This window comes from Hemiscyllium ocellatum, chromosome 16 (genome assembly GCF_020745735.1).
Source record: "Hemiscyllium ocellatum isolate sHemOce1 chromosome 16, sHemOce1.pat.X.cur, whole genome shotgun sequence".
In the NCBI taxonomy this organism is placed as follows: Eukaryota; Metazoa; Chordata; class Chondrichthyes; order Orectolobiformes; family Hemiscylliidae; genus Hemiscyllium; species Hemiscyllium ocellatum.
Window position 1 is genome coordinate 78,796,371 of NC_083416.1, and position 15,288 is coordinate 78,811,658.

The window sequence follows — 15,288 nt, forward strand, 5'->3', positions numbered from 1 at the left end:
CTCTTTTAATTCCAGGTTTTTATTGAATTCAAATTCCAACATCTGGTATGGTGGGATTTGAAGGCTGGTTCCTGGGTCTCCACATTAATAGTCTAGTGATAATGCCACTAGGCCATCACCTCCTGTTTGTTGTAACTGACCAGATACATACTCACTGCAAAAAGATTTTTAAAGCAAGATTTCATCTCAGCACTATTGTGTCCAGAATAACTCAAATTAAACAGTTGTACCTTTAGCAGCAAAGGAAATCTAATTGTATATTTCAGTCAATCCTCTGCTAACCTGTTATTGTATTTTTCCAGTTTGTATGGGGATTAGGAATCGGGACTTGTTATCTTTTGATACTATACATCTGAGTTTTAAGAACAAAAATAAGCACTTATTTACTCTCTTCTAACCTGGTTGTTTATGTGGTTAGCTCTTTGTGATGTACTGGGAAATTGATATTACCAGCACCAGGAGCCAAATTAAACTGCCTGGAAGTGTGGAGGAGGCTGTTTTGACTGAGGCATTTAAGAGGGCATTGGGTTTTTTATATATAGTAATGATGTACGATGATATGGGGGAAAAGGCAGGTGATTGGTACTAGGTAATAGAACTGGTGCAGGTATATTGAGCTGAATGGCCTCTTTCTATACCATAATAATTGTCATTCTGTGAATAAAGGCAAAAAAAATTTATTTTTAAAATGTACAGTAATTTTTAAAAACTTGTTTTGTAAGTGAGGTTGCAACTCTCTGACACCATTATTTTGAGCGTTGCTAACCTATACACAATAGAATCTCTGTCTTTACATGATCACAGAAACAGATTCCTGGGTAAAACCTCCAGGCGGATGTACTCAGCCAGTTGTTCTGGTTTAGTGATGAAGATTACTTTCTTGGCAGTGTTTTCGTCCAACCTGGAAGATTGGAGTTGAGAAATGCTCACATTGCAATTCAGCTTAAGACTAAACTTCAGCAGTGATTCAGTGGGGACCACTTTCATCTCCAGAGTCACTATGTTTTAACTTGAAATCCCCATTCCAAGAAACTTGATCACATCCAAAAGATGACTCCTCTGATAGTGCAGCACTCCCTTCATACTATACTGGGAGTGCCAGTTATGATTGAGTTAAGGGATAACAGAGTTACCAACTGATGGACTAAATCACTTCTGAGAAAGAGTTGCATTTTTATCAAAATTTCATGTCCCAAAGCACCTTCCAGACAAATGAACACCTTTGAAATGTGGTCACAATAGGATACATAACAGACAATGTGTACACTGAAAGCACCCACTACTTGGTGATGTTGATCAGATAGACTGAATTATTATTACTGATATTGAAGGAGAAATTTTGGAAGGATCTTGAAGCACAGTGGTAGTATCCCTACCCCTGAGCAGGGAAACCCAGGTTCAAGTCCCACCTGCTCCAAAGGTATATGATAACATCTCTGAACAGGGTGATTAGAAAATACTGAGGTCTAAATGCCAGGTAGGGCACTGGGGAGAATTCTGTAATTTAAAATTGTGTCTGCAATTCTTCTATCATCACTCTCTGGAGTTTGATGTCATATGGTCACTTACATCATCAATGGTGTAGATAGATTAAGCATTAACTCTTTCAACTATAGTACAGAGATCATGACAAGCTCATTACTTTTAGTGGTTTTTCTTCCTTCATACCGAATTGCTATTCCCATGGGCAAGCCCAACCAGAGCTCAGTCATAGATAGTAGAAAAATACTTGCAAATGACGGACGTGTAACTCCATTATAAAGGATCCAAGAATGTAGTCATGGATCACGCCTGATCCCCAGAGTGGTGCATCACAGTCAAAGAGATAGCTCTGTGACAGTGCTGACAGAGTTATTGTGCAGGTAATTGCAGCAACCAACTGTGCATAGTGCAATCCCACAGAGAGAAAATGAAACAAAACACCAGTCTTTCGAAAAGTTGTATGTTGATGTAGGAGAACTCAACTGCTCTTCTACAAATTGCGCCATTGTCCAGAAAGACTGATTCTGTCTTGAATATATCTAACGAAGAGGCCCCAACAGCTTCCCGTGGGAGAGAATTCCACAGGTTCACAACTCTCTGGGTGAAGAAATTCTTCCTCATCTCAGTCCTTACCCCTTATTCTCAGACTGTAATCCCTAATCCTGGACTTCCCCAACATTAGGAACATTCTTCCCGCATCCAGCCTGTCCAGTCCCATCAGGATTTTATATGTTTCTATGAGATCACCATTTCCCACCCCCCAACCTCATTCTTCTAAATTCCATGGTGGTTCAGTGGTTAGCACTGCTGCCTCACAGCGCCAGGGACCCACATTTGATTCCAGCCTCAGGCGACTGTCTGTGTGGAGTTTGCACATTCGCACTGTGTCTTCATGGATTTCCTCCGGGTGTTTCGATTTCCTCCCACAATCGTGAAATGTGCAGATTAGGTGGATTGGCCATGCTAAATTGCCCATAGGGATGTGTTGGTGAGGTGCATTAGTAAATGTAGAGTGATAGGATAGGGGAATGGGTCTGGGTGGGTTACTCTTCGGAGGGTTAGTGTGAACTTGTTGGGCAGAAGGGCCTGTTTCCATACTGTAGGGACTCTATTTTATGAATACAAGCCCAGTCGACCCAGTCTTTCCTCATATGTCAGTCAGCAGTGGCTACAATTTAAAAGGAGTTAATTGCCTGGAAAATGATTGGGAACATTCTGACATTGTGAAGGGTGCAATAGAAATGCTGTAGCATGTTCTATGTACACATAGAAACAAAGGGGATATTAACTTCATCATAATAAAAGCAAAATAGAGTGTTTGGGTCTGTCTCCAGTGGAGACTAGGCTGCTGAATATATTAAAGGGGTTAGACACGGAAAGTGGAATTGAAGCCATGATGAAAGCAGCCATGGTCATACAATGCAGCAGACATGAGGGACTGAATGGCCAAACCCTCCTTATATTTTTGGAAACACAGGCATTTTAGTAAAGGGTATTAATTTCCCGCTAGGTTAGTTTCCACAGGTGTGAGATACAACCGCCGCCTCCCTCCCCGCCACCATCATCACCTTCTTATCTCCGATCCCTCCCAGCCACACAATAGCTGCCCAAAGATGGTTTCATTTGGAAGAATTGAACATACCAACTGCGTATAATTACCCAGCAGCCGCTGAAAAGCACCGGTGGGTTAACGATGAGCCAAATGCCTAGTCGCTCTGGGTAATAATTGGAGAGCAACCAGATTAAGTTCTTAACAAATTGGTAATCCATGCTGTTCATTGAAAAGTCTTTCATGTCAAATACAATGCAGAAGTTATCACAGATATCATCGTCACACTGTTTGCCTGCTGTTTCCTGTGGAGTACAGAACATATTAAAAGACACAGCCATTTTATTAACTCTCTGCATGAATAATCAACCATATCACTCTCTGCATTAATAGTCAGTCATATCACTCCTTTCTTGAATGCCCAGATACTAATTCCATCTGCCTGTTCTCCAATAATTTATCCAAGAAACCAATCTGTGTATGTATGATGGAGCTGAACGGCTGCATCTTCATCCTACACTGTAGCAGATTGGTGAACAGCTATGTATTTATGAGAATGATGGAAGAATGTGGACAACTTCACAAGAGCTGTAGTCACTGGCAGAACCAGGCTCTGCTAGTTAAACAGGAATCTGGTGATAAGGGTTGCGAAAAGGCTACTTGACCTTCATAGTTATCAAGGCTGCTAAATTAGAGTCAGAAGGGAGGACAACAGGTCCTTCTTGTCTACACCATCCTTGGTTAGATGATCCTAAAGTCACAAGTGTCCTGGATGGGAGGCAAACTTGCTAGAGAAAACATATAAGAGGAAGTGTTTTGAAGACATTAGCAGTGTAACCTGGGGACAATCATCGCAAAAGCCGGACCCTGAACTTGGAGTTCAGAGAAGGAGGGCAGACCCAGCTGAGTGACTGAGGTCTGGCCAGCTCTCCTTCCCCAGTGTGGGTAATAGCGAAATCTCAGTGAGTCTGAGACAACTTTGTCTTGCAACTTGATCCAATTTATACTGCAATGTTCAATGGACTGAGAGACAAATAAGTAGATTGCAGGAACAGGATAGGTCGTAATCATTGTGTTGGGCAATGGGCAACCATATCTTATCTCTGCGCTGAAATTTACATTTGTAGGTGGGTGGGTTCATAAAATTCCCCAGATAACCTTCACACTGTCCTCTTCCTCCTCCTCTGCTCAGCTTTTCCACAATCTTACTGTGGGATGGCCACATGGAAAACCAGGAAACCTTGTGACTGACATATATTAGTCCAACTTATCTTCTGTACCTCACAACAGTTCTACAGTAGAACCAATACATGCAACTTCAGTATGACCAGCCTATACATTTCTAAGTATTACTGTTTTAACCTCGGGGAGGGTGAGGCCTAAGAGTTGGCTTGGCCTCCATTGCCCCAACTCATGCCCTAAAGTGAATGATTAATGACTGATGGGCTCTGAAGAGAGCCTTAATGTGAAAACATTAGCAGTTTCTCTCTCCACAGATGCCAGCAGACTTGCTGAGGTTCTCCAGCATTCTCTGTGTTTGTTTAACAACAACTTAGGGACCATTCACCCACTCCAACTTCCTCCCCTCCCAACACCTCTCCACATTCCCACGGCACTTTCCCATAAAGTCACAGAATGTACCATACCTGCCCGTTTACCTAAGACCTCAGAGGCATCTTTCAGGTGAAGCAGGAATTTACCTACACTTCATTCAATCTAGTCTTCTGTATTCACAGCTCACAATGTGGTCTCCTCTACAGTGGGGAGAGAAGGCAAACTAGGTGACCACTTTGCTGGACACCTATGTTCTATTTGTAAAAATGACCATGAGTATCCAGTTGCCCACCACTCCAACAAATCACCATCTTCCCATACTGACAATTGTCTCAGGCCTGGTGCAGTGTTCCAGCGAAGCTCAACACAAGCGCAGGATCAGCATCTCATCTTCCACCTAGACACCTTCCAGCTTTCAGGGCTCAACATTGAATTTCACAATTCCAGTACGTGAACACCCTCCTCCATATTTGTTACTTTGCCCCATATTCCTAGGCCCAATTTTTATCTGGATTGCACTCAGTACAGCCAACCCATTTCAACCACTTACACTTCTCACAGGTACTTTACCCAGCACTTCTCTCTCTCGGTCTCTGCTCATCATCAGCTATCTCTTTGTTTGCTGATCCTTTATTTCCCTCTCTCTGCTCACCATTTCCATGTGCTGTATCAATTTCCCACCTCACCCCATCATCAGTATAAATACTACCTGTTCTCAGCTATCCAGTACAATCAGAGGGTCACTGGAGTTGAAATGTTAACCCAGTTTTTCTCTCCACAGATACTGCTAGACCTGAGTTTCTCCCACAATTTCTATTTTTGTTTCAGATTTCCAGCATCTGCAGTTTTTTTTATTGAATGAAGTCACATGGGTTGAATGGAAGAACACAAATTCATACAATATACAGTATGGTCAAACTCCCTCAAACAGTCAGAAAGAGATAGAAAAACAAATATTTCAGGATCTAAAATAATACTAGAGGATATCAACACCCTACTATTAATTCAGATAATCTCTTTGTAAAGGGTATAGGGGACACAATCTTACATTGTATTTGAGAGACTTTTTAAGCAGTAAATAACAAATTCAATTATAGATGTGGCAGTTCTGTACTTTGTTTTATGGAATGAATTGAAGCAAATAGATAGAATATCGATGGGAGAGCATTTTTATGGCAGAGATCATAATTGAGTTAGTTTTAGAATCATTACCGAAAAGGATAAGACCAAGAATAAAAGACCAATGTTATAATGCGAAACAGCAACAATTTGGTCACTTGAAGGTAAATCAGCGTCAGACCAGTTCAAGGCATACGAGAGGAGATAGATCAAATAGAGACATTGCCAGAGAAACTCAGTAGATCCAGCAATTTCCATGGAGAGAAAACAGACATAATATTTTAAGTCCAATGACCCTTCTTCCCTTCCTTTGCCAGATTTCAGGGAATAAGCAAGAGTGGAGTAGGCACTTTAGAGAAAATTCATATCAAATGACTTGAGCACAATATCACAAGACACCTTGAGGAGTTAAGAAAGTGCAGGGATGAAATCAAGAAGGAAATTAGGACAGAAAAGAGAGGGCATGAAAAAATATTGGCAAGTAAGTTCAAGGAATATTGGCAAGTATGGTCATTGGATAAACATATAGATGAAAATAGAATAATGTAGGTTAGATGGACTTTAGATTGGTTTCACAGGTCAGTGCAACATCAAGGGCCGAAGGGTCTGTACTTGGGGTGTAATGTTCTATGTTCTAAGATCAAGGTAAAGCAAAATATGCTATAAATAATGAAGAGCAAGCGGTTTACTAAGGAAAGAGTAGGGTCTATTACAAACCAAAAACATAATGTGTGTGTGGAGGTACGAGATGTGAGCATGGTTCTGAATGAAGACGCAGCTGTTTTCACAATAAGGGAAGCATGAATCAGACATTGTAGCTAAGGAGGACGCCTGTAAGATATTGGATGGAATATACATAGTGAGGGAGTAATACTAACAGCTTCAGCGCCTCCAGGTCCAAATGAAATGGAATTCTGGGCTGCTTAAGGAAAGAGACTCTGACGGTCATTTCCCACTTCTCTCTTACTACAGTCCTCCTGCTGGATGATAGCTAATGGTCACAGTTGTCTGAAAAAGGAGGAAGCAATAAAATGAGAAATGACAAGCCAGTCAAAACTTCTTCAGTGGTGGGCAAGTCATTGGAAAAAATTCTATCAGAAGATTAATCGGGGCAGTCAACATGGCTTTGTTAAGGGAAGGTTTTGCTTGATTAAGCTGATTGAGGAAGAGACGTGGAAGGTCATTAAGGGCAGCACATCTAATACAGTCAATATGAATTTTAGCAAGGCTTTTGACAAGGTTTCACATGGCAGAGTGGCCAATAATTACAAAGCTCATGAAAACCAAGAGCAAGCTGGATTCAAAATAGGCTCAGTGGCAGGAATCAGATGGTTATGGTTAATGAGTGTTTCACAGTGGTCAGTACTGGATTCCTTACTGTTCCTGGTGTGAATCAATGATTTTAACTTAATTGTAGGGAGCATGACAAAGTATTTTGCAGATGATATAGGCTGGGATATTGATATTGAAAAAGACAGCAGTAGACTACAAGAAAATGGCAAATGGGCTTCAGTCCAGTGAGTTTGAGCAAATGTAACTAAGGAAGCAAGGAATCAACTGTAAATAGTAGGGATCTAAGAAGAACAAAAGTGTAGAATATCATTGAAGTAGGGATCTAAGAAGAACAAAAGTGTAGAATATCATTGAAATGCATTTCTACAGATCTCCAAAGGCCAAAGGACAGAAAATGAGATGGTTAAGGGAGTACTTCCTGTCTTCATAGAATCATAGACCCTTCAGCCAAAACAAGTCTGTACTAGCCGAGTCCTAGAGTATAAGAGCAGGAAATTATCCCAGAACTATATAAAACTCTACTTAAACTGAGGATAAATTACTGTAGATTATTGGTCATCACATTACTGAAAAGATATGGTGACACTAGATAGGGTACAGTTGAGATTTCTGAGAATGTGGCTGGGCTTAGAATTTGAGTGATCAAGAAAAATTGGATAGGCTTGGATTGGTTTTCCTTGGAACAGAGGAGGCTGAGGGGAGTTTTAATTGATGTGTCTAAGATTATGAAGGACCTAGATAGTGTGGCTAGGAAGGATCTATAACCAGGGATGCATAGATTCAAAGCGATTGGTATGAAGATTAAAGGGGATTCAGGAGAAATTGTTTCACCCAAATCTCACTGTGTGAAAGACTGGGACAGAAGCAACATTAAAATATTAACATTAACAAAATAACATTCGGACATGCTCTTAATCTATAGGGCTACAGTCTAAAAGCTGGAAGGAAGAATTAGGCTGGATGGCAATAAACACTTATTATGAGGGGTAAAATAATGGATTCTTATTAAACTGGAGTATTTAAAATGTTCCAAAAATTCTCTTTGGACATGAAGTCTAAACTTACCAAAAGATATACAATGAACTTCATAAGACTTTGCAGGTTCCGATCCTTCGCATGATGAAGTTTGGCTGTTACCAATAAAATGGGCCTGAGGGAATAAAATTACACAATGACTTTACTTGCCTCAATTTAACTGTGATAACTGGGTGGTTAACCGTATTCAGTTGATTGACATACACTAGGAATCCACTTGCCACTCTTGGGGACCTTGTGGTGCAGCAGGTAATGTCCATACCTCCTGGCCAGAAGTTCTGAGTTCAAGTCCCCCCTTGTTAAAAGACACCCTGCACAGTTTCCTGCCATGAGGATATTACATCCTTGTGTGTAGATGGTGTATCTCTGCAACTAGTACTTTAAAGATTCGGCTCTATTCTTCATAAGTAAAATCAGACAACTGTGGTACCCACTTTAACATTCATTTCTGCTGTTACAGAGCCAGTACGTAGTTAGGAATTGTGGCATTAGTCTAGGGTCAACAGGGAGCCTTTCATCTCTGGGTCAGAAAACCATAGGTTCAAAGCATCATTGCAGAGACTTGAGCCCACAATCTAGTGTGATTCTCCCAGAACGCAGAGTGTTGGAGTTCAGAGCTGCCCTTTTCCACATTGAGATCCTAATCACATTTTTAAACTGATGTGAAAGAATCCCTGGTCACTCCTGGAGGAAGAGCAATAAAGTCCTCCACAGTGTCCTGGGCCAACATTTATCTCTCAACCAGCATTGTTAAAAAACATTAAAACTGAAATTGATGGAAAAGCTCAGCAAGTCTAACAGCATGGGTGGAGAGAAATCAGAGTTAACATTTCAGGTCAAGTGACCATTCCTCAAAACAGTTTTCATTTCTGAACGACAGCATTCGCAGTACTTTCGGTTTTTACTGCAAAAAAGTAACAGTATTGCTGGAAAAAGACCCGTTTTGTCAAAACTTTTGTAAATGCGCGGAGGTGTTGCCATAGAGAAAATACTAATTAGGGTCCACTGACCAACCAATCAGCATTCTCCTCTCATATGCTATACATGTTGTCTGTCCTTTACTTTTATGTTCTTACACATTTCCTCACAGTACAAGATGCAAAGGCTTCAACAAAATGTGTCTTTTTTTCAGTATACTAATGTTGTGGAGTAACAAAAAACTTACAGACAACTTATTATCTGGTTATTATTTAATTGTTTTATAACTCATTATGTGGAGGTGCCAATGTTGGACTGGTGTGGGCAAAGTCAGAAGTCATATGACACCAAGTTATAGTCAAGTAAACCTGTGGGACTATAAGAACATGAGAACTAGGAGCAGGAGTAGGCCATCTGGCCCATCGAGCCTGCTCCGACATTCAATAAGATCATGGCTGATCTTTTCATGGCCTCAGCTCCACTTACCCGCCCCCCTCACCGTAACCCTTAATTGCTTTACTGTTCAAAAAGTTATCTATCTTAGCTTTAAAAGCATTTACTGAGGAAGCCCCAATGACTTTACTGGGCTGGAAATTCTGTAGATTCACAGCCCTCTTGGTGAAGAAGTTCCTTCTCAATTCAGTCCTAAATCTGCTATACCCTAATTTTGAGGCTAGAAATATCCAATCTATGTCTATCCTGTCTACTCCCTTCATAATTTTACATGTTTCTATAAGATCCACCCTCATTCTTCTAAATTCCAATGAATATAATCCCAGTTTTCTCAGTCCCTCCTCATAAGCTAACACCCTCAACACTGGAATCAACCTGGTGAACCTCCTCTGTACTCCCTCTGGTGCCAGTACATCCTTTCTCAATACAGATAGGATGGATAGTGAAAGTCTCTTTCCTAGGATGATGACGTCAGCTTGTACAAGGGGACATAACTACAAATTGAGGGGTGATAAATTTAAGACAGATATCAGAGGCAGGTTCTTTACTCAGAAAGTGGTAAGGGCGTGGAATGCCCTACCTGCTAATGTAGTCAACTCAGCCACATTAGGGAGATTTAAACAATCCTTGGATAAGCACATGGATGATGATGGGATAGTAGGGGCACGAGCTGAGAATAGTTCACAGGTCGGCGCAACATCAAGGGCCGAAGGGCCTGTTCTGCGCTGTATTGTTCTATGTTCTATAACCTGGCATCATGTGACTTCTGACATTTTACATCTCATTGATTATAAAGACCGTGATCATTCAGTGGTTTTGCTTTATTAGTGTTGTTTTCTTTCAATTTATTGCTTCCTCTAAATTTATATATTTTAAAACTTCAATATAAAATATGACTTAAGAGTGGAGAAGACAGCAAAATTTACTCATCTGATTCATAGAAACCTATAAAACTTGTATCAACCTGTAAAATTCAAATGGGACCAGACAGGAAGGATGTTCCCAATGTCTAGGAAGTCCAGAACCAAGGATCACTGTCTAAGAATGTGGGGTAGGCCACTTAGGATTAAGATGAGGATGATTTTCCTCACCCAGACAACGGGCAGCCTGTGGAATTCTCTGCCACAGAAAGGGGTTGAGGCCCAAACATTGAGTAACTCCTCGGGCTAAAGGGATGAGGAGAAATCAGGAATAGGGGACTGAATTGGATGATCAGTCATGGTCATATTGAATGGTGGAGCAAGCTCAAAGGGCCAATGGCCGACTGCTCCTATTTTCTATGTTTAACTCTTTAGATTCTGGCTCTTTGTTTCAGAGTTATTTTTCTCCCCTGTTTTCTATTAATGAAAGAATCCAGTTAATAAAGTGTGAGGATACCTGCCTGCCAGCATTGTCTTTCTCCTCCAGCAACACTGCTTTCCCGCTTCTCAGTTCAGTCTTGATGTCTGAGTCCTCAACAGTAATTGAGTCAACGCCAAACTCCTTCCTCCATTTCAAGTAACGGAGGATCGCATTGAAGGCCTGATCCACAGATCGGAAAGCCCGCAGGAACCTTGCAAAAGCCTTGTCATTCAAATCCTGCAAAACATCACTCAATTCTCAGGCACTCACTGAGGCCATTTTCTTTCCTCCCTCAATGCTTTAATAGTGACTAATCCACATTGGCACCTCCCCATGGTCAGGCAGAGTGTGTGCGCCAGTGGAGTTTCTGATACTCCGAAAGGTCATAGACAGCCTTCCAATAATCCAAGTTTGGACATAGTCCATAGTTTGGTCTTACAAACATGTTTCAGTCAGCCTTGATTGCGCTCTAATTTATTAGTGAGAAAGTATGGGTTACTATGCCATTGTAGACTCATGTGCATATTATCTAGGCTAGCATTCTGCTCCAGTACTGAGGAAGTGCTGCACTGTCGACAATGCACTCTTGCAGTAGAGATGTTCAGCCAAAACCCTGTTTGTCTGCCTTCCCTTATGCATGTTCTTCTGGTAGGAGTAGCAGTTCTCCTCCACCAATATCTAAAAGTGATGATCAGCACATTTATTTCATTTCTGTTTAGGGAAGCTGGCCCAAAATTGTACACGCGGCTGCCACATTTGCTCCAAGAGAGATTACACTTCCTAATGACTTCTCTGACTCTAAAGCACTTTGAGATATCCTGAAATAATGAAAGACATCTTATAAATGAGAGGATCTTTCTTTCATTGGACTTGATACGCAAAATATTTCCCAGTGCACAAACTCCATTCACAATTAATATTTACACGAGATTATCCAGAACTTAAACTTCACACAAAATATTTTCATTAGATAATTCAATAGTACAATTCATAAACCTATTCCTACCTTTGGAAACGTGTTGCTTATATCCTGAAAAAGAAAATAACAAAATTTAGATGATTTTTGTTAATTAGTGCTGTGACTCAGAGATGTAAAACAATCATACCTTTGCCTTCTGTTCTAGCAAGACTTTATTCTCCTCTGAGTCTGATACAGTCGGACAAGATCCCTCTTCAGAGGCAAGGCTTTCATTTTCCCTAATAGTAAAACATTTAAAAATTGCAAAGATATATGACACAAATGTTTGACATATCTTTGCCATAAATCTATACAGCTGATAACTTCCTGAATTAAACACCTGACTCCATGTATTGTAGGAAGAGGTGGAATCACTGAAGAGCTTTAAAAGATTAGAATATAACAACTTGAGGTTATTTCTTCCATTTCATCCAGAACAATGCTAATGGATTTTGCTGCTATTTTACTGATGTATAAAGAATTCTTGGTGGATTGGGGAATGAATATGTATCCTAATATTGTGGAAATACTATGTGCCATTTTATAAATAAAGTAATTACAATAAAGCAATAATTCGATAAGGTGAACCAACTTTAGCCTTTTAATTTAATTGTGGATGCAAAATATGAAACAACTTATTTCATAGGTTTTGCATTCATTCAAACCAGAATTCAATTCCTTATGGGCAATTTAATCCAGCTCCCTTTGACAGGGTATCAGGAATTGCTCTTTGCATGAAAGAAATGTCCAATTCAAATGTAGTTTTGTGATATTAAAGAGAAAGTGATGACTGCAGATGCTGGAGATCAGAGCTGAAAATGTGTTGCTGAAAAGGTGCAGCAGGTCAGGCAGCATCCAAGGAACAGGAGAATCGACATTTCGGGCATGTGCCCTTCTTCAGGAATGAGGAAAGTGTGTCCAGCAGGCTAAGGTAAAAGGTAGGGAGGAGGGACTTGGGGGAGGGGCGTTGGAAATGCGATAGATGGAAGGAGGTCAAGGTGAGGGTGATAGGCCGGAGTGGGGATAGGGGCGGAGAGGTCAGGAAGAAGATTGCAGGTTAGGAAGGTAGTGCTGAGTTCGAGGGATTTGACTGAGACAAGGTGGGGGGGGGGGGGAGAGGAAATGAGGAAACTGGAGAAATCTGAGTTCATCCCTTGTGGTTAGAGGGTTCCTAGGCGGAAGATGAGGCGCTCTTCCTCCAGCCGTCGTGTTGCTATGGTCTGGCGATGGAGGAGTCCAAGGAGTGGGAGGGGGAGTTGAAGTGTTGAGCCATGGGGTGGTTGGGTTGGTTGGTCCGGGTGTCCCAGAGGTGTTCTCTGAAACGTTCCACAAGTTGGTGGCCTGTCTCCCCAATATAGAGGAGGCCACATCGGGTGCAGTAAATGATGTGTGTGGAGGTGCAGGTGAATTTGTGGTGGATATGGAAGGATCCCTTGGGGCCTTGGAGAGAAGTAAGGGGGGAGGTGTGGGCGCAAGTTTTGCATTTCTTGCGGTTGCAGGGGAAGGTGCCGGGAGTGGAGGTTGGGTTGGTGGGGGGTGCGGAAAGATGGACTGCGGAAGATGGACAGTGTAGCTGCGGAAGAGGCAGGCTTGGCTGGGGCCCATGCGGGTGCCCATGGCTACACCTTTGGTTTGGAGGAAGTGGGAGGCTTGGAAAGAGAAGTTGTTCAGGGTGAGGACCAGTTCAGTCAGTCGAAGGAGGGTGATATTAAAGAGTTAACTTGCTCTGCTGACCTGCAGGAAATTGGATGTCCCGAGGCTAGGGTGGGGTGCCTCTGACTTACTGATAGATTGTAAGAAGTTACATTATCATCTCCTATTATTGAGAGCCATTAACATGGCTCATTTCCTTGCCATTCAGAGCCATTTACATGTCATCTCCTACTATTCAGAGATAATTTACACTTTCATCATCATCCTATTCAAAATCAATAAGAATATTACAGATGGAATTACCTCTGAGCAAGGAGGCCCAAGATCAAGTTTTGCCTGCTCCAGACGTGAGCTATAACATTTCTGAACAGGTTGATTTTTTAAAAAAATGCAGAACCTAAGGCCTACACAGCTGCAGGCAAGACTACCAGCAGTGAAGCCAAGGGAGCTCCGTGTGAGGCATGAGGCCAGCATTGGAGGGATTGCAGACTTTACAAAGCACTGAATAAGGTTAAAGCAGTTGGGAGGTCCAGTACTGTGATGGACTATGAACACAAAGATGAGAATTTTAAAATATTAATATAAAGAAAGTTCTTCAAAAAGTTGCAGGCAAAGTTACCAATGAATCCAATACTGAAATCAATAAAACTGATGAAAAGCTTGGTTGAACAGTGGGATAAAAGAAGATTTTTAGAGATAGAGAGAATATTTAGGGAGCGGTATTGGAAAGTGAATCAAGTGGCTGATAGCTTTGTTACAAATCATGGGATACCAGGAATAAAGAAGTTCGTAAAAGTTAGAGAGACAAGAGTATTTGAGAGATGGTAATAGGTGCAGTGATCCTTACAGTGTCAAATGATTAATCTTATATGTAAACCTCATATTCCACAACTTTAGGATTATCCAGAGTACTTGCACAGCTACTAACATGTTTGACATGTAATGTAGGATATGCAGCAGCTAATTTGAGTTTAGTGAACTCTTATGAGCAGCCATATGAAATGATATGATGTATTTTCATTATGTTGATTGAGGGATAAATGTCAGTCTAAATAAATGAATACACAGCAAAATTCATTTTGACATGTTATAATCCAATATTAATTAGTAAGTGATAGCCATGCAAGGTTATGATTTAAGAACAGGACACTGCAAAATGGGTGTAACTTTAGCTCTTGGTAATTTCGATTGAAGAAATTATATATGCAGTAACCTTTTAAATACTGATAGATATGCCCCCATTACAGTTACAGCAATGTTGTGACATTCTGGGATTTATGGGATGAGAGCCGGTTTCCCCCAATTTATGGTGCGTCTGTATACAATACCCTTATCGGCTACCTTGCCGAAGATGCCATTCCATTCTGACTCCGATGGTTTCTTGAAGTCATTTCTGTCGCCCACTATTCGCCTGGTGGTAAAGCTGGACTCAGAGCACAAACTCAGAGCGAATCATTCGCATTATGCCGTCACTCACTCCTGAATGCTCACAATAGAACAAAGCACCGGCAACATTCCTGTGAATGCAACAAGATGTATTGTATGTGTGTGTGTGTGTGTGTCGAAGAGGGAGATTACAGCTTCAACTGAATCTGGGACCCATGTCCCAGAGAGTTAACAGGGACTGTGTTACAATATTGCAATTGGATGCAATAAAACATCACTAATTTTTAATTCATTTTTATAAACTCAATTTAAAGGCAAAAAAAGACCATGACATGCAAGATAAATTAACATGGGAAGTGTTAAACATTGTATAAACACATATTCTTCCTGATCCACTTCCACATTGAGTTGCACTTTGCAACATCCCATATGACGATAAATGTTGCCCACACGCGGGATTCCTAACCAATGCCATGGCTGGGATGGATCACGTGAGATAAAGAGGCGGGACTGGCTCCCTGCGAGCGGCGAGTGTCTGCCATGCGGG

At 41.2% G+C, this 15,288-nt stretch overlaps 1 protein-coding gene across 1 annotated transcript; it reads right to left on the reverse strand.

Annotated features, from left to right (window-relative positions):
* Positions 1–798: 798 nt before the first annotated feature.
* Positions 799–15,283, reverse strand: LOC132823097 (uncharacterized). The gene is made up of 6 exons (XM_060836635.1): positions 15,233–15,283; positions 11,751–11,774; positions 10,785–10,981; positions 8,063–8,147; positions 3,125–3,336; positions 799–901 (listed from the first exon to the last, which is right to left on the reverse strand). Exons 1-6 carry the CDS (start codon positions 15,281–15,283, stop codon positions 799–801), a joined length of 672 nt encoding a protein of 223 aa, XP_060692618.1.
* Between the last annotated feature and the right edge of the window lie 5 nt (positions 15,284–15,288).

Bases quoted from the DNA above. Each gene is read 5' to 3' on its own strand.
- LOC132823097 (XM_060836635.1), bottom strand. From the start codon at position 15,283: ATGGCAGACACTCGCCGCTCGCAGGGAGCCAGTCCCGCCTCTTTATCT. The intron at 8,148-10,784 runs GCAGGTATCCTC...TTATTCCCTCAG, and splicing joins GAGAAAGACAATGCTGGCAG to GCCCATTTTATTGGTAACAG. The intron at 902-3,124 runs GTATGTTCAATT...CCAATCTTCCAG, and splicing joins TGGGTAATTATACGCAGTTG to GTTGGACGAAAACACTGCCA.